General features: G+C 44.0%; 1 protein-coding gene across 8 annotated transcripts in view; it reads left to right on the top strand.

Annotated features, from left to right (window-relative positions):
• Nucleotides 1-24,778, top strand: part of RAPGEF1 (Rap guanine nucleotide exchange factor 1) — a 133,546-nt gene that overhangs the window by 66,515 nt on the left and 42,253 nt on the right. For 7 of the 8 annotated variants that reach the window (XM_030535240.1, XM_030535239.1, XM_030535236.1 and 4 more), the window contains 7 exons: nt 13-169; nt 6,882-6,970; nt 7,361-7,513; nt 9,812-9,935; nt 11,660-11,843; nt 12,454-12,960; nt 22,585-22,787. In XM_030535240.1, coding sequence (XP_030391100.1) covers nt 13-169; nt 6,882-6,970; nt 7,361-7,513; nt 9,812-9,935; nt 11,660-11,843; nt 12,454-12,960; nt 22,585-22,787 — 1,417 coding nt within the window. Of the gene's footprint in view, nt 1-12; nt 170-6,881; nt 6,971-7,360; nt 7,514-9,811; nt 9,936-10,785; nt 10,871-11,659; nt 11,844-12,453; nt 12,961-22,584; nt 22,788-24,778 lie in introns of those variants that run through there. The other variant, XM_030535241.1, reaches the window with a different exon arrangement.

Here is a 24,778-nt window from a genome sequence, read left to right as displayed (position 1 = left end):
TTTCCGCTCCAGTTCTGCCATCTCTTCCTGCTATAGCCGGGTGTACCAAAGTCTGGGAAACCTGATTCGTTGGTCTGATCAGGTGATGCTGGAGGGGGTGAACTCAGAAGACAAGGAGATGGTGACCACAGTGAAGGGTGTCATTAAAGCTGTTCTGGACGGAGTCAAGGTATGATATGCTAGATACTGCATGCTATAGATAGTATAAGGTATTCATCTTTTCTAAAAGTTTTTTTTAGAGGATAAAGACAACATGTAAAACATAAAAATACTGTTCTTAAGATGAATAAATTCTTATCTCAGAAATCTACTACAGCGTAAATGAGAGTGCCTTATCTGGTGCATTCCTTAAGGATCAGCACAAATGGTTAGCGCAACAATGCATGCTGATGTTGGTTGCTACTGGCAGTCCCTTTATTGTATTAAATTTTTAGTGAGCCTTCCCCATTCCGAATGCAGCTTACAGGTTGGAGTTCACATATTTTCTGTCTAGACAAAGGGTAATGGAAATGTTTCCCGTTAATGCTCAGAGAGAATCAAGGATGCCATCCTCCACCTTTAATATTAATGAAAAGGTATGAATCAGTAGTATGATGCTGCAATTCCTTGTCACTGGGGGCTGGTTACTGAAGCTAGGCTACGGTCGATTGTTTTGGAGGTTTGGTTTGCACAGGCAGTAGAAAGTTCTGTATCCTGTGTGTGACCTTCTTGGGACACCCCTTCTCCCATCTCTGTTTGAAAAAGCTACCAGCATGCCTCCCACCTCCCAGTAGATTTTTGTCATCCATGTTTCTCCTTACCATGTCCCAGGCCTTTCCCCACCTTTGCTGATGTTGTGCAGCCCAGTCACTCTAACAGCCTCTCTGCTGGGTCCTACCACCCTTGAATTAGATGTTTGAACACCCTGGAGCTTTATGTTCAGGGTCTCTTGTCAAAGGCCCCCGGGCACTAGCAAAGAGGTTGTCATATGTGTTGAAACTGTATTTTGAAAGGCAGGGACATCTTAAGTGCAGAAAGAGGGAATTAAGCCTCTTATGCCAAACTGAATCAGGCCTCTAAAGATCTGTTTAAAGGCTCAAGGACTGAGGTACAGTTGGGGTAGGCTCTTATTCCAGCTGATCCACTTAACTCATTCTTATTTCCTTAGAAAATCATATAGTAATAATTAATTAATATGTAGCTCTTATTAGCACTTCTCATCAGTAGATCTCAAAGCACTTTACAAAAGAGATCAGTATCATCATCCCCAGTTTACAGATGGGGCAACTGAGGAACAGAGAGTGGCAGTAACTTGCCCATGTCACCTAGCAGGCCAGTGGCAGAGCCAAGAATAGAACCCAGGTCTCTGAGTCCCCATCCAGTGCTCTATCTGTTGGGTCATGCTGCCATCTTTTTATTGTGTTCAAACTTGGTTTAGTTTCTATTGCGATTTACTTTCACACAGAGTTCCAAGCATCTAGTGGGCTTTGGTCATCGCCAGAAGTGTTGGTGAGCATCCATCTTTCATGTCATGCACTTTAGTTAGTAAAAATAATCCTATTAGTTCTGAAGGCTTTTAAAGTTATTTATTTGAAACAAAATGTTCCCATCATCCAGAGAAATCACATTTCCAGCATTGTTCTGCATGTTATGCCCCTTAAACTTAGGCACCAAATATCACCTAAAATGAGTGTTTAACTCTCTGAGTGAGATAGGAGGGGAAAAGCTTGGGTGCAGAACTGTAGGGACAGAGCCTCAGCTGGTGTAAATTATCAGAGCTCCCTGGACTTCAATGGCACTGGGGCAATTTTCACCTCCTGAGGATTTGCCCCATAGTATCCAAACAGCCCCACAAATAGGGGAGGCAGCGAAACACTGGCTTTGACCTTGTTCAGATCTAAATAGTCCTGTGCAGTGTGTGTGTGTGTAGACTCGTCCTGTGCAGACCTGTGTCACTACACAGGTATAGATAAAAGTTGTGTGTGCAGACCCACTGCATAGAAATACCAACTTGGTTTTAATTTAAACCAGTACCTTAAATATCTGGTATCTGTACTCTTGGCTAGAAAGAAGACAGACTTTCAGTGTAAGTGTGTGTAAGAGACATGAAAGCATCTCTTACTGTGTGGGAAGTGGGGAATTATTTTAGAAGAGCCAAATTGACCATGGTATCTGGAAGCAGGAAGTGAGAAATTGGACACTTCTCTACTGCCTGGAGCGATTTCTGTAACATTAGTAAAATCTCCATCAAATCCCAGTTCTACATTTTAGTGCTTACTTCCCTCTTCATTCTCAGTATTGTGCTTGGGACAGCCTGCCCCTTTGTATTATTTGCTGTGTTCATCTCAGGTTTGGTTATTTATAGCAAGCAAAATTCCCTTTTATGATTACACCATTTTAAAAAAAAATCCATCTCATTTTGGAATTTCCAGTTTGCTGAAGTAGCACGGAGTGCAGAGATAGCAGTAATTACACATGATTAAAACTGACAGGAGCCTTTTTACAGTTCTGATAAGGAGTAGCTTGATGTGCATCTGGCCCAGTTGCTTAACCCTCTGTGTGATGAACTAAAGACCTGTGACTGACTCTTGGGCCTCTGACTCCTGGGTTAACGGATGCGAGGGAGGGAGAAAGTAGAGGTATGGAAAACCTGGTGGTGGTTGGTAATGTTTTCAAAATTTAAAGCACCATTGACTGGTTTCAAAGGGACAGCTTTTAATGCTTGCCTGGAGTTTTGCGGTAAGGATATGGGAGCTAGTGGGATCCTCAGACTTAGAGCTGGGTGAATAACTGATTTTTTGCTTTGGTCACAATTCCAAAAAATTGGGGAAACGTATCAGTTTGGGTTGAACTGAATCTGAATTTTTTGATGACTTGAAAAAGTTTGCCCAAAGTGGGGATTTGATCAAAGGTCTACATCTCAGGTGCGTGCCCTTATAACTTAGCTAAAGTTTATGAGGCGTGACAGTAGTGTCAATGCCATCACCATGTCACTGTCCTCCTTCTCTTCTGACCATTTTGTGAATGTCTGAAAGTATTTGTGTCAAATGTGTGACTAGTTTTGGGTCAACCAAAACTGCGTTTTTCTTTGAATGATCCATCTGCAAAACTGCACACAGCTCTATTCAGATATGCGTTCATTTGAGACTTGGAGGGACTGGGAAATAACAGAGCAACGGAATTATGGGCTACTCCAGAATGTTGTCACTCCTATGCCATGTCCGTGCATGTGATGAGAGGTATTTAATTTCCACAGTAATGGTCTGAAATATTCTTAGCAGTACTTTAAAGCCTCAATTGAGATTGTTTTCCCCGATATGATCTCTAAATTCCCATATGCAAAAGAGGCTTGTCTCTTGTTATAAAGCAGTGAAAGGGAAAATTGGCTAAGCACATTAATCTCTGGAGGCTGAAAGTTGTCAGCATTGTGGCAGCGGTTGCCAGTGACACAAACCTCCTCATCGTTCAACTCGAGTTGGTTAGATTTATTAAACACAGTGGAGGAGGTGAAAAGAGGAAATTCATCAGCAGATTTACCTTCGCTGTTCCAAGAGCCTCTCAGGCATATTTCAGCTTTTGGTTTAACTACCATTCATTTCATTTAGTTTTCTTTTATGCATTATGTGGTCATTGATCTTGCTCATAAATGCCTGATAAAGGGTCTGATCCAAAGTATTTTGAATTCTGTTGGAGTCTTTCCAGTGACTTCATCAACAGTTGATGTGGTCCAGAATGCACAGAGGCAGCAATCAAGTGAGTCACTTCTCAATCTTGATCATAACTTGGTACTTGAAATGCCAGCTGCAGCACAACCCCTTTTACAGCTCTATGTTAGTAGGAGTAATGGATGTGATGATGTCACTGCACGGTTGCCAAAAAACCTAGCATTTGGGAACTGAAAATCCTTATGGGATCCCAGTTTCCAAAGTCCCACTGATGCTTTTCCTTGTGCTTCTGTACAAATGGTAAAGGGAACTGCAAAGCTAAAATGGAGTTCAGTCTATATTTCTCTAATAATCCCCAGTACCCTGGTTGTAGGCAGGCACTCAACACAGAAATACGTTTTAACTAATGTGTTTGTAATTCTTTTCCTCCTTTGTAAGATTCCCTCTTATACTTTAGATTTGTAGTACTTGTCTGGGATGTCCCAGAGTGACACTTTCTTAAGAGAATTGCCAGCAAGATTTCAGAGCCTGAGGGGAATCAGATTTTTAGAAAGTTAGTTAAAACTTGTGTTGTGTGCCCCTTTAGCAGAGGGAACATTCAGCAGAGAAATCTGAGATTAACTCAATGTTCGCAACCTTGCAGTTCCTCTTTAACTGAGGGTCTTTGGGTATTACAGTTTTTGTGCAATGTTTCCACTGTATATCAGCACAGTGTAATTTATAGATACAGTCATAAGCCCTGAAGCTCTGTTGCTACCCAGTTCAAATTATTAACACTTAGACAGACATGGCCTGCCCTGGGTGAGGGCAGGGCCTGTTAGAGAAGGGGTTAACTATGGTTTCCTTAATCCTGGACTTTCTTTCATCCTTGGCAGACATGAGCCTTGCACTTTCCACTGAACTCTGCTCACTGCATTGGTGGTTCTTCCATCTGTCCTAGATAGGAGCCGCTTTGTAGCACCAGCCATATCAAACACGCATGCTCTATCTGCTCCTGCATCCTGTTTTATTCAGCATATGTTGTCTCTCTAGGGCTGACATCTCTAAAGCTGAGTGTTTTGCTCTGCTCTTGATAGGTGTCCAGCCTTACGCAAGGCAGATTGATTTTGAGCACAAACCAGTTATGTAAACATAACTCCCAGTACCAAAACAGTCTGTAATGGGCTCATCGTCTTGTTGATGCATGTTCATAGCATGTATAGTACATTGCTGTTTGTTCCTCTCGTTGAGCACATGTTGTCCCTTAGAAGTTTAGATTTTGTAGAGTCACTTGAATTGACCCTTTTCCTCAGTAGGATGATGGCGATGACGTTGTAATCATGTTTGCTCATGTTTTATGAAGCACTGACAGTTGTTTTCTAACTCATCAGTTTGGGATGTGCAGATGTTAGCTGAATTTCAGGTTGCTGTAAAAAAATTAGTTCTTTGCATCTTCCTTTGAATAACGTGCAGGGGAGCCAATGTGATCTGACAGCACTCATAGTTATCCAGTCTGATTGGACCAGGGCATGTTTATAGCTTTGAGCAACAGATCTATTTGTCTGCCTCTAACCGCCATAAAATGTGCTCTCCACTATAATGGCATTGTTGGAGCATGAGTTATTGTTTTGACTGCTAGCAGACTTGTAGTTCAGGATTATCATGCCCTTATCTCTTTATCCACAGTCTTATCTGTTATAGCCAGATAGACAGTACAGAAGTTCTCTATATGATCATGAAACTTCCATAACTGCAGTATTAAAGGACACAGGGCTTTTAACAAATTTAACTGTACATTTAACTCAGAAAGCTGAAGGGAATCCTATGGAAAACTAAATCATACTTTCTGATATTTACATATCTATACTTTATTTATAAAACTTAAAACAATTTCATTCTTTTATTGGTTGGCCAAAGTGAGGTCCTACACTCAACTTTATTCATATTCTGTTGTTTGACAGCTTACTTGCATTTCAGGTAAAATTGATAACGTGGCTTAGTGAACACCTGTATTTGGAGGCTGGATTAGTCACCAGTGTAAGTGAGGTTGCCTTATAGTCTTATCTCAACAGAGTTATTGGCTCATCTCCTTTGAGGTGCTGTTAGCCAGTCTCTGAAGTGTGATTCAGAGAGCTTAGGAAGGAGGTTAGCTTATTTCTCACTAAATGGAGTTCTTTGAAGTTTCCTTCACTATATGTGAACAGATAGCTCCTTCTGGGTTAATCTTTTTTTTTTTTAGTAGATTAATAGATCCCAAGGCCAGAAGGAACCATTGTGATCATCTTGTCTGACCTTCTGTATAACACAGCCCAGAGAACTTCCCCAAAATAATTGCTAGCACATGTCATTTAGAAAAACATCCAGTCTTGATTTTAAAATCCTCTATGATGGAGGGGATTGTGCGTAGTGCACGGCTGCTGGTTGCCTCAGTGCCACTTTAAGCTTCACTAGCTAAAGGCTCTGACGCCCATACACAGGTGGGCATAGGAAGGCCCAATCTGGGTGTGTCTACAGGAGATGTTGCCCATGACCTCCAGTTACTAGTGAACCCATTTGACATGTCTGGTTTTTTTGGAGACAGTAGAGTGGCTTATTTTCCTCTGGCCTGGGACAAAATGGACATCTGGTCTTTTGGGCTCAACTTTCTTATTTTGAATGTGTTTTCATTTGCAACTGGAAATTTAAATCCATGCAGAAATACATGGTAAGAAGATGTGTGCCACTTTCTCGTTCCTCCATGTCTTGGTCTCCAGTGTTGATGGGGTGAATGATGTTGCTAGTAAAGCCCATTTCAAGTGAAAAGAGAAGTGGTAAAAATAGGAGGCAGGGAAGATGGCATATCCAAGCCAGGAATCCCACTAGCAGCTCTGGTTGTGAAGGGTCGCAGTGATTAGGAGAAAGCTCTCTGTTTAGAAACTAGTTCCAGAAGGTCCTTGCTAAGTGCTGCTGCTGACTGGTGAGATCCATTGTGAATTCCAACATTTTGCAAATTAGCAAGGTAAGTCAACAGAAAAGCAGGCTTTGCATTACAGAATATAATGTGTTCTTTTCTTTGGAGAACTGCCATTTCTTTTAGCTAATTATAATATTTCATAGTATGCTAGCGTTGCAATATGAAGAAGATTTGACACCTTGCTACATGATATGACACCTTGCTACAGGTTGCTTCCTGAGAGGAGCAGAAAGATTACTATTACTGTGCTTCATTTTAGCAAAGGTCCATGGTAGTTATCCCTGCTGTTTTTTGCCTTTATATAGGAGCTGGTCAGACTCACAATAGAGAAGCAGGAACATCCGTCTCCCACAAGCCCAGTTAAACCCAGTTTACCAGCATGTAAATCTGACAGGTGGGTCACCAACAAATGTTTTATTGGGGTGTTTATATATAAATAGACACTCACGTATCTTGATGTCTGCATGTGGGTTGATTTCTTGCCCCTGGTAGCTGAACACTTTTGGGCCAGGATCTGGCGAACTTCCTCACTCAGGGAAGTACCATACTCCTCAGGGAGTCGTATTGTTTGCAGTGGGGCTACTTGAGAAGTAAGGTGCTCCTCAGTGTGAGGAAGGATGCTGAAATCCGGCAACAAGAAATCATTTGCATTTTACATACGGAGTTTTGCTTGAAGATAGTTTTTTTTGTATTTCACTGTTGTTTCTTTTAAATATGTATTTTAAAGTATACGTATAAATCACATGCAGACAGCATTCTACAAATTGTGCTTTGTGCTTTGCAGCCCCTCAGAGCTTCCCCTGACAGACAGAGAGATGGAGATTCTCAACAAGACAACTAGTATGACTCAGTCTTCTGAGATACTGACTGACTCCATGGACGAAGAGGTTGCCCCTCCCAAACCCCCTCTACCTTGCATTCGCGTGGCAGAAAACAGGTAACCCTGACATGCAGTCTGCCTCTCTTGTATGCTGGTTGCTATAGTATACAACCATATTACATTAGCCTTTCCCAATGTAACTTACACAAATCCTTCTGTTGGTTATAGATGTCCCCTTGTTGTAAATACAACCCTTGCCATTGTAAACCCTTTCTCTGCTATGTTGCATTTCCTGCCCTCCAGGGTGAATTCTTTGAATAACATTGAGTCCCTGGAAAAATGTCTCTCCTTGCAGGACAGGAAGGATTTTAAAAATCCAGGACTATAGCAGTCCTTACTCAACACAGGAAGTGAAGTGATCCTGCTTCATTTCTTTGGGCTTGGGTTTTTTAAAGGTTTATTTGAGTATAAATTGACATTTAAAGAAACTTTGCAAGACCAATGCTGTATTGTGTTTGAGACAAGCCTTACTGCCCCTCTAGGCTGGCTTTAGCAGCTCCTGTGGGGGATCGGACTTCTCTAGCACAGTGCATAATGGGGCATGACTTGGATCTAGGGGAGGACTAAATGTCAGGAGTCCTATCACAGGAAACAAACCATAAATGAAGTAATGTATGCCCCTCTTCACTTGTTTGCCTGGGCCATTCAACACATTTTTAAAGTTAATGGAGTTTTAAAATCCACATGCAAATCACCTTCAAGTCTGAAGGGTATGTGTGGTGACAGGTCCTTGTACTAGGAAGCCATAGTTCTATCTTTATTATCATTATTAGTATTTATAGTGCCCCCATCTCCGTGGTACCTTGGTGTACTTCATATGGCTTGCATTTTCCGAAGGGAAATCTGGTGGCAGCTGTGGATAAAGAAAGCTTAATAGGTCTTCATCTAATAAGCGAGTCCAGAATTGCCTATTGGAAGAACCAGAGCCTGAGAGTCAGGATTCCTGAGATCTATTTCCAACTCTGCCACTGGCTTGATTCTTGTTTTGAGCAAGTCCCTTTGTTTGTCTGTGCCTTTCTTTTTCCATGTGTAATTTTAGGCCAACACTTCCTTTTGAAAAACACTTTGAGATCCTTTGATGAAAGTGTACACTATGTAAGTGCAAAGCATTCTTATTTAAAAGTACTTGAATGCCTTGGAGGATGACATTTTTCTGTGCTGTTTTAGTTATATCCATATGGAGCTTGGTCAATTCTCATTGAAACCAAAGGGAGTCTTTCTGTTCATTTCAGTGGGCATTTTAGCAGCCCATAATCTGTATAAATGTGTTATAGAAGTATTCTGAAAATATCATGAGTGTAACCATTACAAAAGTATTGGAGATGATTGGAACTCAGCACAAGCTAGTCTGAGATCTCATGAAAAGAAAGATTTGATTTGCAGGATATCTTTTAAGGGGTTTAGTAGGTAATGCATGTTTATGGGCACTGGAGGGAATGTAGGTGGCAGGAGATCACAAGGCAGACAAAGATGATCTTGGGTGGATGATGTGTAATCCTGGTTGGACCAAAAGGAATGAGGGGACTGTTCATCCAGAAATATTAGCAGAGGATCATACAGCATGGGCTACCTTCATTGCAAACCTACAGTAATGGAGATACCACATAAGAAGAAGAATCTACATGCAGTTAGTTGTGTGTTGTTTGGCACATTAAGAAACTGGTGAAAGGGATTCAAACTGTGAAAAAATCATTTTTAACTGTGGTATCCTTACCCTTTCTAAAAAGTAACCACAAGGAAGTTTCTGCACTCTATTCTGAGAAGCAGGAAAACCCACTCGGCTTCAGCATGTGCATATGCTGTGTACATGTTACAGACTTTACCCCTATAGCCCCAATGCTAGTTGGTGGTGTGAAAATGTACCTCATGTGGTTTTTTAGAAACATGCAGGGTCCTCTGCTATTGAGGTCTGCGGTTGGCAGTGACCATCACATTTCTGTGTAGTTTCTGAATTTGAATGTTCTGTATGAAAAGTCCTGGCATATTCCAGAAAGAGAATGTGTACATGCTCATTGGCACCAGAAAGCTTGAGCTTGTCTGTGGTATTAGAAGCAACATCTGAACATACAGAGAGATCTGTCCCATGTACTGTGATAAAACCACCTTAGTGTAATAAGAGGTAGGCATTTCCCAGCTATATCGTAGTGCCAAAGTATAGACCTTTCTAGTACAGACCATGAAAGAGTGTGGATGACCATCTCCTCTATTGAGAGAGGGTGCATAAATTGGTCAAGAATCCCTAACGTCGTGAGGCAGATAGAATCCTGGCTCCTAGACCCTCAAAGCAACATTTTGATGATCAAGTATTTGAAGTTGCTGAACTTTTTTTTTTTTTTTTTTTTTTTTGTCTTCCAGCCCTCCTCCAGCTTTGCCCCCTAAAAAAAGGCAGTCGGCGCCTTCTCCTACCAGAGTGGCAGTAGTCGCACCTATGAGTCGAGCCACCAGTGGATCTAGTTTACCTATTGGAATCAACAGACAGGTAATAGCATAACCCTTTAAAAACATTGGAATCATGTTCTGGAAAGAAATAAGCTGCTGTCTTCATTTCTGCAGCACCCAGCCCATCTCCTCTGTTGCCAAAGAACTCTTGTTTTAAAGAACTGTACTGGAATGGGCACATTTTCCTTGGAGAGGAGATTCAGCTGCCTAAAACTTCATACAATAATATGCATACACCTGTACCCCGATATAACGTGACCCGATATAACACGAATTCAGATATAACGTGGTAAAGCAGCGCTCCGCAAGGGGAGGGTCTGCGAGCTCCAGCGGAGCAAAACAATTTCGATATAATACGGTTTCGCCTATAACGCGGTAAGATTTTTTGGCTCCTGAGGACAGCGTTATATCGGGGTAGAGGTGTAGTTTTATTTCTTTAAGGCTTCTATTCCATTTAAATAGTAAATTGCTACAAACTCTGTTGCTCTGAGCTGTGATAGACTTCAGTGATCTGAAAAAACAAGCGTGCGTGTCTGTAATAGAACATAGTATGCAGAATGATTGGCTGAACTTACCAAGACCCAAGTTTCTGTGTGTGTCATGATTCATGTAGTGCATTGGGGAGCTCAAAACTTCATATGCAGGCACTTGCATCGTAAAATAGCTGTTAACCTAAAGAGACTGGTTTGAGCAGCTGTTTTCTGTCCACTAATGGGCTTGTAATGGGTAAAATGGCTGAGTAATAGAGGAATTAAGGAAATGATGGCGCTACGGGGGTTGTTTGCCTTCCCTCAGCCATTATTTGTCATTGGTACAGTGCTCTGAATATATGTGCTGATTTACAGAACTAAGGACTTGTCCTCATTGCAGAGTTAACTTGGTTTATAACTCGAGTCCCATCCACGCACCAGAACACTTAACTCAAGTGTGGTGGTGCTTTTGGCTGGTCCATCGGGGATACAGGCTGCAGCTCAGGTTAGCTCAACTTGTCAGCCGCTAACACAACCGCTCTGTGCTGCTAATCCAATCAGGCTATGCCGCTCTAGTGTTGTTTCTCAGTGGGGCTGCTCTCACTTGAGCTAGACTAGCTCAAGAGGGTTAACTCGATGGTGAAGCTATAACCATAGACTGTGAAGATATAACCATAGACACAGCTGATAGTCTAAAAAAAAAGCTATCATTTAACACTAGCTGTGCCCCTCCCACCCCCATGTACATGCCTTAGCTAAGTCTGGTTGCCTTCAAGATGCTCCGGTACCAAGTAGTGAATGGGTTTGTGTTTTAGTGAAGAGCTCAGCCTTCTCTTTGACAGCATGTGACATGCGTTCCTGGATCTCAGTACGTGCTGTCTGGAATGCCAGCTGCACGTTTGAGTCAGTTGCTTCCTTTGCGGGTAGGGATAGCACAGTGGTTAGCACATTGGCCTGCTAAACCCAGATTTGTGAGCTCAATCATTGAGGGAGCCACTTAGGGATCTGGGGCAAAAATCTGTCTGGGGATTGGTCTTGTTTTGGGCAGGGAGTTGGACTAGATGACCTTCTGAGGTCCCTTCCAACCCTGATATTCTATGATCTTTCTCTTCCACCCTTCTGTGAATAAACAAAGCTTGGGAGCCTGGGCAGACCCGTTCTCAGTGGAGTGTACTGTGTAGCACGGGCACTCCCCATTCCCCTCTCCGCATACTGCCAGTGGGTGCCTTTTTCTCTTAGGATTTCTCCTGTTCACTAGCAAGCTGATGAGAATTTTTCTTTGTTTCTGCCTCAGGATTTTGATGCTGACTGTTACGCACAGAGGAGGCTGTCAGGCGGGAGCCACTCCTATGGAGGGGAATCCCCTCGCCTCTCGCCATGCAGTAGCATGGGCAAGCTCAGCAAGTCTGATGAGCAGCTCTCCTCACTGGACCGGGACAGTGGGCAGTGCTCCCGCAACACAAGCTGTGAAACATTAGGTAAGGAGAAGATCTCTTCAGAATCATTGGGGGGTTCCAAGTCACTCTAGTGTTGCATCTTTTCTGAGCCATGAGGCAGAATTATAATGGGGCCCTGCCAGTATAACGGCTGCTGGTGGATCTGTGGTAAATTATATTCTGTAGGGGTGAGGAAAGGCATGAAATGAGTTGGTTCAGAAATCTTTCAGCTATAGAAGTCGGAATTCAGACTCAACGTGGGTCACAAGCTAAAATGCTTGTTGGGATCAACCCCTTTTCTGCCCATCAGTCAAAAAGGGCAGCTTTGCTAGGTTAAAGCTATTTTATTTACAATTTTTTGAAGGAGATGTAACAATGAAGAGGAACAATAGCTCTCTAATGATTCATAGGTTGAACTACTGTTACTAATCACTTATTATTACTAACCGTATGCTGGGCACTTTCCACAAGATGTAGAGGAACAGTCTCTGGTGCAAAGAGCTTGCTCTCTAAATTGAAGAGATGTTATCACAAAGGTGACTGACAGTGCTGGGTGGGATACAGAAGAACAAGAATCACATAGACAGTAATGCAGTAACTCAGTTTAGGCATGACTAACACATGGTGTTCTTATCCTCTTTGTTGCACACAGATCACTATGATCCAGACTATGAATTCCTGCAACAGGACCTCTCTAACGCTGACCAGATACCTCAGCAGGTGCCAAGTATCCTCAGCCCATTGCCAGAGTCTTTGGGCGAGTGTGGCTCCCCATTTCATGGACATGTTTTCCAGCTCCCCCAGGGCAGCTCCCCCCAGCCGCAATACTGCAGCCCGTTGACAGGAGCACAGTCTACAGAGACTCCTCCAGCTTTGCCAGAGAAGAAGAGGAGGAGTGCAGCCTCTCAGACTTCAGATAATGCAGGCTGCAGGGTCTCCTATGAGAGGCACCCCTCACAATATGATAACATCTCAGAGGATGATATGCAGAACCCAGGAGCTCTCTCGTCAGTACCCTTCACGTCATTTGCTGCTGTCTTGCCCTTCCAGCAGGGCAATTCTTCAGTGCCGGTTGAATTCATTACTGAGTTTGCTGCTCCTGACTCTAAGGGTGACCCAGAGAACCCCCCTCCTCTGCCAGAGAAGAAAAACAAACACAGTAAGCAAGGGCCTGCCTTGGTATTTCTCTTTCTTTCCCTTCCTCAAATTCTTCACCTCCCCAGTGTCCTACAGGTGCTAATGTCCCTATTCCCTTAGGCCCAGGTGTCACAGTGGTCAGTCTAAAACGTATGGGTGGGCAGCACCAATCCTTTGCAAGTAAGAGCCAGATTTTTAAAGGTACTTTGGAAGCCATTCTGCATCTTTAAGCAGCTGTGGGATTTTTCAAACGTGCCTACAAACCTAACTCCCACTGAAATCTAGGGCTATGACTATGTCTGACCTTAAAATACAACGGTAGCACAGTTGTGCCACTGCAGCATTTTAAGTGTTACACTCACTTCAGTGATGGGAGGGGTTCTTTCATCGCGGTAGTTAATCCACCTCCCCAAAAGGTGCTAGCTAGATCGACAGATGAATTCTCCTGTCAACTGACCACTATCCACACCAGGGTTTAGATCGTCTTAACGACATCTCTTAGGGATGTGGATTTTTCACACCGCTGAGAGAGACAGCTGTGCTGATGTAACTTTTCAGTGTAGACCAGCCTTAGGAGTGAAAGGCTCTAACTCTGTCCTAGGCTATCTACACTACAGTGCATATTCTTGCATAGCCCCCTAGTGTAGACCTTGCCTATACCAACAGGAGGAGTTGTTCTGCCACTCTGGGAACACTACCTCCTGAACAACGTTAGCTGTGTCGACTGCAGTGCTCTTCTGTCAGCATCAATGTGTCTCCACTCAGGGCTTTGTCAGCACAGCTGTGTCGGGAGGTGGGTTTTTTCACACCCCTGACCAGGAGAGCTATGCCAATGTAAGTTTTAGTTGCAGACTCATCACAGGGGAACCAGAGAGCAGCAGTTAGATTTGACAGCTTGGCACTGCCTTTAAGGATGGTTTCTTTCTCTCTCCATACCAGTCTCAAGCCAGAGTGGCCCTGGCTTTTGGATCACCTCAAAGTTGTTATGGCCGCTTTCTCACCACACAGGAGAGCTGGACTATCTCCAAGAGCCCAGAGAGAGAGGTTCATTCCTGGTCCTTCTCCCCACTTAAGGCTGAGCGCTGCCAGCCCAGCAGTTTAGCATCCAGATTGTGATCACCAGCATGGCAGCACAGGAGTAGCCTGTCGTGATGGTGTCCAGTGCTGCCATTTTGTCTGGGTTATCGTCTTCATTTTAAGCATAAGATGATACATTGCTAAAATGAGCACTGCGTGAATGCCAGGTCTTTCCATCGTTAAGCAAACTCAGCTCCTCAAGAAGTGGCTCTGAGAACTAGAGGTCATGACCATATTCTGATTACCTTAATTTTCACAAAACAGTAGATCCCTTGCTTAAAACATGGGGGTCCCGTTGAAAGGGAGCAGCTATACTGATTCATCAGGGAATGAACTGAGCACTGAAATATGTGATAAAATCCAGCAAGTGATCAGCCACGGGCTAGCTTTCCAGTTCTTCATTTAAATAGATTGTGTGCACGGTCTCATCATTCAGCATCAGCCGTATTTTATAGTGTGACTCACAGCCCAGCCAAGAGGAGATTTGAAAAATGCCAAGCTGGCTGTGACCTAGGTTTGTCGTTTGCAGTCTTCTCATGGTAAGAGGCTGGGTTTGAAACTTGCCTGGCTTGCTTAGCTGGTCACTATTATATCAAACCTCAACCAATTCCTTTCTTACATGACCACATTAAAAAAACAAAAGTTGATCATCAAAAAGCAGCGTCTCCACTGGTAAGGACAGTGCCCAAATTGTCCAGGCCACACTTGCAACCTGTACTGCTTGCACTCTGAGTGTAGAACCTGACCTGGGCGCAATCCTTAGAGACCAGTTTATTGCGGTAGTTCGGTACACTATCCACATATAATATGTGATATAGACAATAACATATACACCTCTACCCCGATAGAACGTTGTCCTTGGGAGCCAAAAAATCTTACCACTTTATAGGTGAAACCGCATTATATCAAACTAGCTTTGGCCTTCGATTGACAGACACCAATCCCCAGCTATCTGGTCCCCAGCTAGTTTTCAGAGCTCTTACAACCCCTACTGTAGGCTGAGGGGCCAGCATGGTGGCAGCTGTGACCATAGCGGGTCTAAGTTACACAGCAGCTACCCTCGGGCTGTTTGCTGCAATCTCGCTCTAAGCAGGAAACAGGGAAGTCCTGTTTTCCTGCGTCTGGCGATCCCCCCACGCAAGCACTCGGTCTCTGTCCTCTCTCCCCTCCAAGCTGGGTGAGGTGGCTCGTTGGTTCTGCCTCTCTCCTGAGGGCTGCGCCGGCTGGCCGTGGCCTTTGCTATGTGGGCAGCGGGGACCATGCAGCCTAACTCCTCGACGGGGAACTGGGCCCTGTGGGGTGGGGCGAGGCTCGGGCTGGGCGCTGCGCCGGCAGCTCCCACGTCTCTCCCACTGTGCCCTGCTGCCCCGGATCACCGGGAGATGCGGGAGCCGGGTGAGGCTGGCCCTGCGGGTGGCTGCTCCGGAAGCTTCTTCAATGTGGTGGCAAAATAACGAGCTCTGTGCAGGTAGAGACGGGTCCGCTTGTGTGTGACGGCGCCTTGCCACGGGGGGCTGATGGGCTGTTACCTAGAAGACTCCATTCCCGGCCATCTCGGGCTGGCTGATGGATCCTGTACCTGCCCGCGCCTCTGTTCGCTCACTGGGGGCGGATGGTTGTTGGCTTGCGCACTGGGAGTTGTTAGCTGAACTGTGCTGCCAAGCAGCGCCGTTGTCTTTCTCTTAGCCAACCGTGGTGCAGCCCTGCCCCCCAGAGTGCTGCTTTATTGTGTTATATCCGAATTCATGTTATATCGGGTCGCTTTATATCGGGGTAGAGATGTATCTGTCTCTTGTGAGCAAGGTAAGGCAAAATGTTTAAAGGTACCTACAGTGAGTAGCAGGGAGCTACAGTGCTGGCTTGTAGACATCACAAAGGGAATACAGGCTAGTACGTTACTTAGAGTCAGAGTCAATAACTGAAGCTATCCCAAATGATTTAGTGGTAACAGCCATATGGCTTGTGTGCAGCACTAACTGAACTGGTGCAAATCCTCATTGCTGGTCACAAGATCTGGCACACCGCTCATCTCTACATATTGACTCTTCTTTTTAGTAAGGGCTTCATCCAAGCCCAGATTCATTCCTTGTACGCTGGTGCATGGGGGCGAAGACTCAACTTTCTATGGGCACCTACGTGACTGTACTTGGGAGGTGCGTGACTGGAGATGTTTGGGCTAAAGGCAATTTGGTGACTCCATTCATAATGAAAAGAGTGGCTTGGGCTATTTGCCTGACTCTCTAAGCCTATCTTCATTCTTTTCTTTTATCCTATGAAGTCAAGGAGAGTTACTTAAAAACAATTTAAACAGCTATCTTTTCTTTACTGCTTGTGTGCACTGTTAACCCCAGTAACAAGGCCTGCAAGTGAGTCGTCTTTGTTTAACTGGGCTTTTAGAATTAGCTGCCTTCTGTAATTTGAAGCTATCAGAAGGCTCTGAAGCATTGATTAGATTGTATTGTTAGGAGGGGAGATGTTGTTATCCAGCATGTAGTCTGTTGTTAAGACATCCTTGGTGCAAAGCTGGCTGAAGTATTTGGGGTGTAACCTGACTTCATACATTGCAACAGACACCTTAATTGTATTCATTTGACACTGAGAGATTGCTATATATAGTCCATACCCTGCATGTAAGCATGCTACAGTTCTGTGGTTGTTAGCTTTTCCTTATTGTTGTTCATAACACATTTCTGTAAAGCATTGCCAGAAATAAGATTTTATGGTAGCACCACCACTCCCTCTTGGCCTACCTGCTCTATCTTACAATGAACTGATGCATGCAGATATCCTGGTATAATTACATACATTGAGAGTGCATGACACACTCCTGGGGTACTGACAATACCTGCATTTGGTAAAAAGATCTAGAGCTGTCACAGCTGCAACTTCATTGTGGTCTCACTGTTCTTCTGGGTCATCTTCAGGCAACTTATTTATTGGCAGGAAATGTTACAATAAAGACAAAGGTGGACTTTTAATTAATAATGTACAGCAAATCCTGTCTAAATTAACCATATGTATTGCTGTGAGCTGTGCCCAGAGAGACTTCAAACAGCAGCCTTCTGTCTAACACCGACAGGGTAAGAGATCTGCCTTTTCAGACTGACCTGAATTATTATTCATTTCGTGCTGTAAGAGTACATGTTACTGTGCTAGTGGTGAACTGTTCTAGACTATTATTAAGAGCTCGCAATGTTCTCATTCTGTACAAGGCACAAATATAGAACAATTTTAACCACAAAGAGCTCATAGTCTAAAACAGGATCCTGCCCCCAAACAGCTTAGAATCTGGAGATGAGTCATTTGTTCATTTTTCTTTTTATCTTCACCCCTTTTTCTCCCCGTCAGTGGGAAGTAAGTGCAGAATGGTGCCATCTGAGCAGCTGGTTTCTAATTGCTGTAGATATGCTGAGGACAGTTGCTGGTCATATCCAGGATGATATAAACTATTTGAAAAGCAGGTGTCATCCCCAGAGGTAGTGGCAAAGATTCTTTGAGCTTGTCTTTACTAGTGGGTCAATATGAGGTGTAGCTTGAGTGTTTCCATTAACTCAACCCCGTCCACACACACAAACCATCATTTGTGTCCAGTAGTGGCAGTAACCTGAGTTGGCTGACATGACTACAAATACAGGGCAGAGCCTTCAGCAAATTTATCTCATCAACTGCTAATACAACCCATCCAAAGTGTTAGGTGCAGGTTAGCGCCATGACACAACATCAGGGGCTGCTAGTCCTCCAGTTCCTTCACACATTCCATCAGGCACCTGCATCCTGGCTTTTTCTTGCCTTTTTCCTGTTCCTTGACTAGAAGTCAGCTGCCACTGCATCTAAGCCTGATTGGCCTCCTGTCTCCCCAGCCTCATGCTGTTTCCTGTGCCAGCAACTGCAAGCCTCCATCTCTAGTACACAATTGTGTTTTTGAGAATGGAGCCCAAGAAGAGATCATGTCAGCCTGGTAGCAGCAGGCCAGAGGCCAACACCAAAATACTGATGGCTCTCTGGTGCGAAAAGCTAGCAGGGTCTGTCAATTTGTCTAGGAGGCAGTTACCATGTGGAGTGCAACAACCTACTAGGTTGCCCAAAGAGATTTCATTCCTTTGACAGTGAGAGCATTCTACACTGTGTAGATGGGGGATTTCTACTCAGAGCAGAAAGTAAGAGGACCACTGCACATTCTTGGTCCCAATAAGATGATACCAGCCACAGTCTGACTTTTCAAGTGTTCTCTCTCTAGATTTTGGGTTGACATAAGCTGGGTGAAGGGAGATGCTTCAAATTATGTCTCTCACTCCTGCCTTTTCTCCAAATGTACTTCCTCAGACTTTGTCTTTACATGTCTGCGGTTCATTGAGGAGGCTGCAGCCCCTGTTCCACCTTTTGGTGTATGGAATAAACTGCAGGATGTGCAGCTTGCTTTGAGCCAGTGACCTAATTTCCCCATCTGCTTTTTGAATGTCTGCCTCATTAAAACCTGCAGCACAGAGGGGAGGGCAGGAGATGGGTGGGAGCCTATGCAAAGAGCAATCTCAGGAATGTTTCCATTTTCTCAACCTTCTGCTAAAGATCAGAGGCCTTTAAAGAGCCAATGTGCCCCTTTAATTTGTGTTCTGTCCCCCTGTCCCTCCCTGCAACGTTGAATTCAGGGATTGTATTTCACTATTTCATATGGTTTTTCCTTAACCTAAAATTGTAGATGAAGTCAGAGTAGAAGCAGAGACGCTCTCACCTTCCCTGCACTGGTTCTAACAAGGGGAGCAGTAGCTGCCATGACAATGGGGAACATTAGTGCCATAAACAGCCGAGATAAAAGAGCTCTTCATTATTCCCTTACAGATTAAGTTAAGGCTGCCAGCTGCATTCAGATGCTCTGCCTTGAGTTAATGCATGGACTGTAATTTAATTTTCCACAAGAAACTAATGTGTCACCTTTTTCACCAGCACTTCTCATTACTGCTGTAATGGAGCCTTTAAACCCGGTAGATCCTTTGGTATTGGCTGGTACTTCAGCTCTGTATGCTAAATGTAGCACGTTAAATGGTTTTGTAGCTGAATCCTTATTAAGGCTTAGTGTGAACATGCCAATGTTGGCTATGTAATGTTGAGATCACCAAGTCCAGGCTCTGACTCATTGGCTTCTCTCCCATCCCAGAATATGCCATTCGGTCTCAGCCTGTTGGCTTCTATTCCTCCACCCAGGAGTGGCATAGTGAGGGATAGGTGTTCTATACGGACGCATCATAAACTGTAATTTTTGTATGTCCTATGGCTTCATGGTGTACATTTCGCTGTATATACACAATGAAGGGAATAGCTGGGTCTGCTGAGACTTGCTGGTATTTGGAAACACACATGGCAGTGATGTAAAATAAGAGGACCTTGGTGGATCAGTGCCTTAATCCTCTTACTTTTCACCTTTAGAGAGTTATGTTCAAATACAAATGACATCGCCAGTGGAATAAATTTGGTGGTCTCAGCCCTAACCCTAATGGTCATTTATCCACACCAGTAAAAATACAAACATATCCCCCCAGAGAGAGACACACTTCAGTACACTGATCGCTCCTAGCCTTGGGAAGGACAAAGTCTGAAACAGCAGAGGTGGTGAGGCTCTTTGGTAGAGCTATGTTAGACGACCAGGAAAGGTACTGAGGGGCCCAGGCAGAGCTGCATGGGATCTGAAGGGATGCTGCAGGAGAGCAGTGTGATGAACATTGACAGAACTGCGTGGGGTCTTACGACTGGAATAGTATCAGGTGTTACTGCTCAAGATTGAGGTGTAGCAACAGAGTTGTGCTGCGTAGTGTTTTTCTACACTTTGGCTGCCATAGCTCCTTTTTATTTAGTTAGTTAGAGCTGTACCTTTTGGACAGCTGTTAGTCCCCTCTTCTAAGCAAAGTTTAAAAATATCAGAGGAAGTCTCAAAAAAAGGTGTAGGCGCCAAGTGCCGAGCGGTCTTTCCTGCTGACACTTATATGAGGCTGCATCCTCTTTGAAATTGGACAGCTTGTAGATTGCCATTGGCTGGAGCAGCACATAGTGCTGCACTTTTGGGTTGCAGACCTCATGTGGTGGGATCTGGCCTCTGCGTTTTGCATAAAGGGTTCATGTTGCATTCTGATGACTGCTCATAAAGCTTTTATTACTGACATTGGTTTGTTGCAGCTGGAACACCAGCAAAGGCTGAATGTTTACCACTTAATGATTAGACTTAAAAACTTACATGAGGGAAAAATAATATGTCACTAATAATAAGTAGAACACTTTTGTGAATAACAAGGTGGTTCTGAAAAAGATGCTGATCAGCCTTTTTAAAGTGCTTGAATGGTGCTGTGCTCTCTACTCTGCCCTCCGCTCCTCTCCTCAGATTTTGCAAAGTTATTTTCCATCCTTAATCATCCTAGTTTTTTGTAGCAGTTGGAAAAGTGGGTGTCTTGCCTGTACAGTAAAATACAACTAAGGCCCTAGTCCTGCAATCAGAAGTGCACAGATAGACCTTGTGCCTGTACTGAGTCCCACTGACTTCAGTGGGGCACTCCGCAGGTACAAAGGTCCACTCATGAGGATCCTGTTGTGGGATTGGGGCCTTATTATGTCTAGCACCTTCCCTACAAGCTGCAATCCAAAAATGCTTTACAGCATTTGGATTCTGTTGCAGAATTAGAGACACACTGAGATGTTTAGGAAAGGGGTGGGGGAGAGAGGTTTACAGCAGAAATTTGAGATGACTCAGTGAAGTGGAAAGACCCTGTTCCAGATGGCTGGAGTTCTAAATGAGAAGGCTTTCCCGCTAGCGCTGGCAGTAGCCTGGGAGAAGACATGCTGGATGAGTTTGAAGAGACAAGTCCATGAGGAAGGCCATCATGTCTATTCAAAATAGGGTGACCAGATGTCCTGATTTTATAGGCACAGTCCCAATTTTTGGGTCTTTTTCTTATATGGGATCCTATTATCCGCCACCTCCTGTCCTGATTTTTTACACTTGCTGTCTGGTCACCCTAATTCAAAGTGAAGCAATTTTAAATTCCATCCGGCAAAGGGAGGAGAGTCAGTTGAGAGGTTTGAGGATGGGTGCTGTGGACATGCTGCTTTGTCTGGTGGAAAGCACGGGAGCCATGTGCTGTGTGTGAGTGACTGTGGACAGCTATGATTTGTAGAGGCAATGGTAGTATTGAGGGTGGCAGGATGAAAGGGACAGTGATCAGGGACACTGAAAAATTAAAAAGATTTGTTTTAAACAAAATGTCACTTCCTGCTTCTAAAAGTACCTCGGATTATTCAACCTGAAGGAATTTTTTAAAATCGAATTTACTTTTCACTGTTTACCCAGGTTTTTTTTAACTGCCTGCACTTCACTCAACTGGGAAGGCAAAAACTGCCTTGTTAGCTGGTTTGATTTCTACTTGGTTTCGCTGTCTGTTTGTCATTCAGCAGCACAGTGCTGCAATGTTGGAATCATCTGAGCCCAAATAAAATATTTTTACTGAATTGAAAAACCAATTTGTGAAAATATTTCTTATTTGATGCTGCAAGTGGACGTTGTCCTTTGAAGATGTACTTCACTTTGGAGGAAATTCCAGGGAAGAAAGTGATAGTGGATAATCATCTCACTTGAAATCATACCCATAATAAATATCCAAAATACTTTACTTGATACCTGCCAGTGGCATTGAAAAGGCCCAAAATAAAAAAATGAATGTGAGTAAAACACCAGTCTCTCACCAGCTAGCTTTGCTTGGCAAGTTCATGTAGTAGTCCAGACCCTGTTATCTAAATCCTCTTTTCCAGTTATCAGGCTGTCTGGTTCCCCTTTCCTCTGTATAATTCTGAATCTCAAGGTAGCTTATTTTGTGGTGATAGCACCTGATAACCGTATAGACAAAGACCTAAGTCTCCATGTTCTAGAAATATTTATAGCCATTGGCCCAAGATTTGGTGCCAGTTGGCATAGGTTAGCGTTAGACTAGTGCAACTTTTTGGAGCATGGTTGCTTAGAAGCAAACTCAAAACTGGGCCTTGGGCAGCTTTAAGGGAGACAGCTGATAAGACAATTGGATTGGCTGGCCCTCCAGTGAATCCTAATGAAGTGCGAACTGATGCCCTCTCATGAGGTATGATGATGTTTGCAGCTGCTTTCAGCCAATGTGAACAGATCACTGTACTCGGCCTGGTCTGTGCTTAAAAATTCACATTCCCGAGCCCCAGAATGCTTCTGTCAACCTAGCTACCATTGCCTGAGGAGATGAAGTTACTACAGGGATAGAAAACCCCCTTCATTGCTTGTAATCCACATCTACACTACAGGCTTGCAACCTCAGAGCTAAGGCACTGTAGCCATGTTGCTATTGCCCCCATAGTGTGGATGTGGCCTAGTATGGGGAAACCTGACAAACTGGCTCTGTTCACCCTCCTGAAGCAAAGTCCAATAACGGGTTCAGTGTGTCCATTTGTATTTTGGTTTTGCTTTTTTTTATGGGGGAAGGATCCTGCCCACTTGTTACCTCTGTTACTGAAAAGGCTGTAGTGGACTGGTCAACAGCAATGAGTATGGTCCTGATTTGTATTACAGTGCTGGCATATTTGCAGTTTATGGAAGACTACTCAGAGCCGCAGCCATCCATGTTCTACCAGACACCTCAGAACGAACACATCTACCAGCAGAAAAACAAGCACCTCATGGAAGTCTATGGGTTCAACGACTCGTTCAGCAGCACAGACTCGTCGCAAGAGCTGGCACCACCCCCTGCCCTTCCGCCAAAACAGCGACAGCTGGTGAGTGACATCCTCCGTATTCTGCCAAACAAAGACAATTTGACTTCTAGGAACAGCTTTGGGGAAGTGACCTTCTTTTCATTCTCTGCTGCTTGTGTTCCTGGAAGACTGCAGGTCTGGATCAATGTCTTTATGTTTACATTACCTGGGTTACACTCCCTGAAACCTAAAGTTAACGTGTTTTTCAGACATCTTGCATGACCTAGTTTAACCACCTTTCTCCATTCCAACCCTCAAATTGAGAGCACTCCTTATGAGCCTTGAAAAACCAAAATTGAGAATCAAAGCCCTTGCCTACACTGTAGTTGAAACTGTGTTGGCTACTGTCCTCTTTAATCACATTTGCTACTAACACAGTGGCCAGTCCAGACAATAACTTTTCCTGACGTCTGTGATAGCTAAACCATGCTACAGACCACACATTCTTAGATAAAACTTCTCAGCCTGTGGTCAGAAAACTGGCTAGGAGCAACCATTTACACTTAGTTGCTCCTTGTATAGTCTGTCGTAACAAAGATTGTGCCAAAGAGCCCTGGTGTGGCCAATACCTCTAACAAACATGTGTGCTCCCCATAGTCTCCTGCTGTTCCATATTCACAAGGAGCTGGGGAGCCATTCCGGTGCCAGCTTTGCCATTTTGGCTTCTTTTAAACAGGACTTGTCCTTTTTCTGGTCGAATCTGACTTGAGGTTTTTGCTGCTTCAGAACAGGAATTCCACTTGCCCATCTAGAAAGAAAAACCCACCACATTCATCTTGCCCTTTCAGTCCCCAGCACATAGCCAGGGCACTTTGAGCATGTTGGTGTGGGTGCTGTAGGGGCTTGAATGCTAGTTTTGGGCACTGTGGATGAAATCATGGCCTCATTTAAGTCAGTGGGACTTTTGCCATTGACTTCAGTGGAGCCAGGATTTTACCCAGGGTTTTTTTGGTTGGTTGGTTGGTTGGTTTTTTTGGGAGGGGTTCCTCAAAATGTTTTTCATAGTGCCCTCTTTTTACTTCAGCCTCCTCACTTCAGGGATTTAAAAAAAAATAAAATTAACAAACGAGTATGGAGGTAAAAACAGCTCCTGGGCCCTAGCAGCTAATTCCTGTTGCTACAGCTTTAGTAGCAGGCCTGGAGGAATTGTAAAGAATGGGCCATAGTGCTATTGCTTAATTTGACAAATTTGACAACTTTTCTTCAGGCCTTCAAGAGGTGCTGCTTGCTTCCCATGTTGCATGAAAGAATCATTCATGTTAGTCCCTGTTGGCATATTTCCTCTTATCTGTGCTGACTTCTGACTATCCCAGTGCATTTTTCTCCATCAAAGGGAGAGCTGAGAGTTCCACTCTGCAGGTTCAAAGCATCTAGGTTCCCTGGAATCATACGCTTAAATCCTATCAGGGTGAATTTGTCCTTCCAAGATAGACAAATTGAATGCAATGCAGTTTTACTGTGTGTGGGGTTCCTTGACTGGGACCTTAAAACCAAAGTCCTGTCTGTTTTGGAAGGACACTAAGCTGAGGGATGCCCCTTTATACGTGGTCAGAATTTCTCCTCAGTCGCTGTCATGTCCCATTTACTCATCATCCCACCAGCTCCCTATTTCAGTGACGGATTATGAAGGTACACTCCGATTCTTTGGTATGGGAGGTGCTATGCAAAATATTGATCTCTAGCAAGGGTGTATAAGCTATTTAACACTCTAGTAGTTAGAGTAGGGAATTCTCCCCCTTTTCCTAATTTAAGTCAGTAGAAAGAAGGCATTTCCTTTAGGCTCTACCACACCTGTACTGCCCTTTAATAATAATCTGGCTGGCAAAGAGATCATGGTTCTGCCTTCTGGGCATTTTTTTTACTCCTTGCAAGATGATACCATCAAGGTGTTGCTTGAGGTTTGCCTGAAGCAGAGGTTTCCTGAAGCAGCCGCACATAAATCCATTTGGGAAATGGTGATGCTGAACTCTCCAAGCAGATGATGACTCATTCAACAAGGACTGCAGTGGATG

This window comes from Gopherus evgoodei, chromosome 16 (assembly GCF_007399415.2).
Source record: "Gopherus evgoodei ecotype Sinaloan lineage chromosome 16, rGopEvg1_v1.p, whole genome shotgun sequence".
Lineage (NCBI taxonomy): Eukaryota > Metazoa > Chordata > Testudines > Testudinidae > Gopherus > Gopherus evgoodei.
This window is presented reverse-complemented; position numbering and strand designations above follow the sequence as displayed.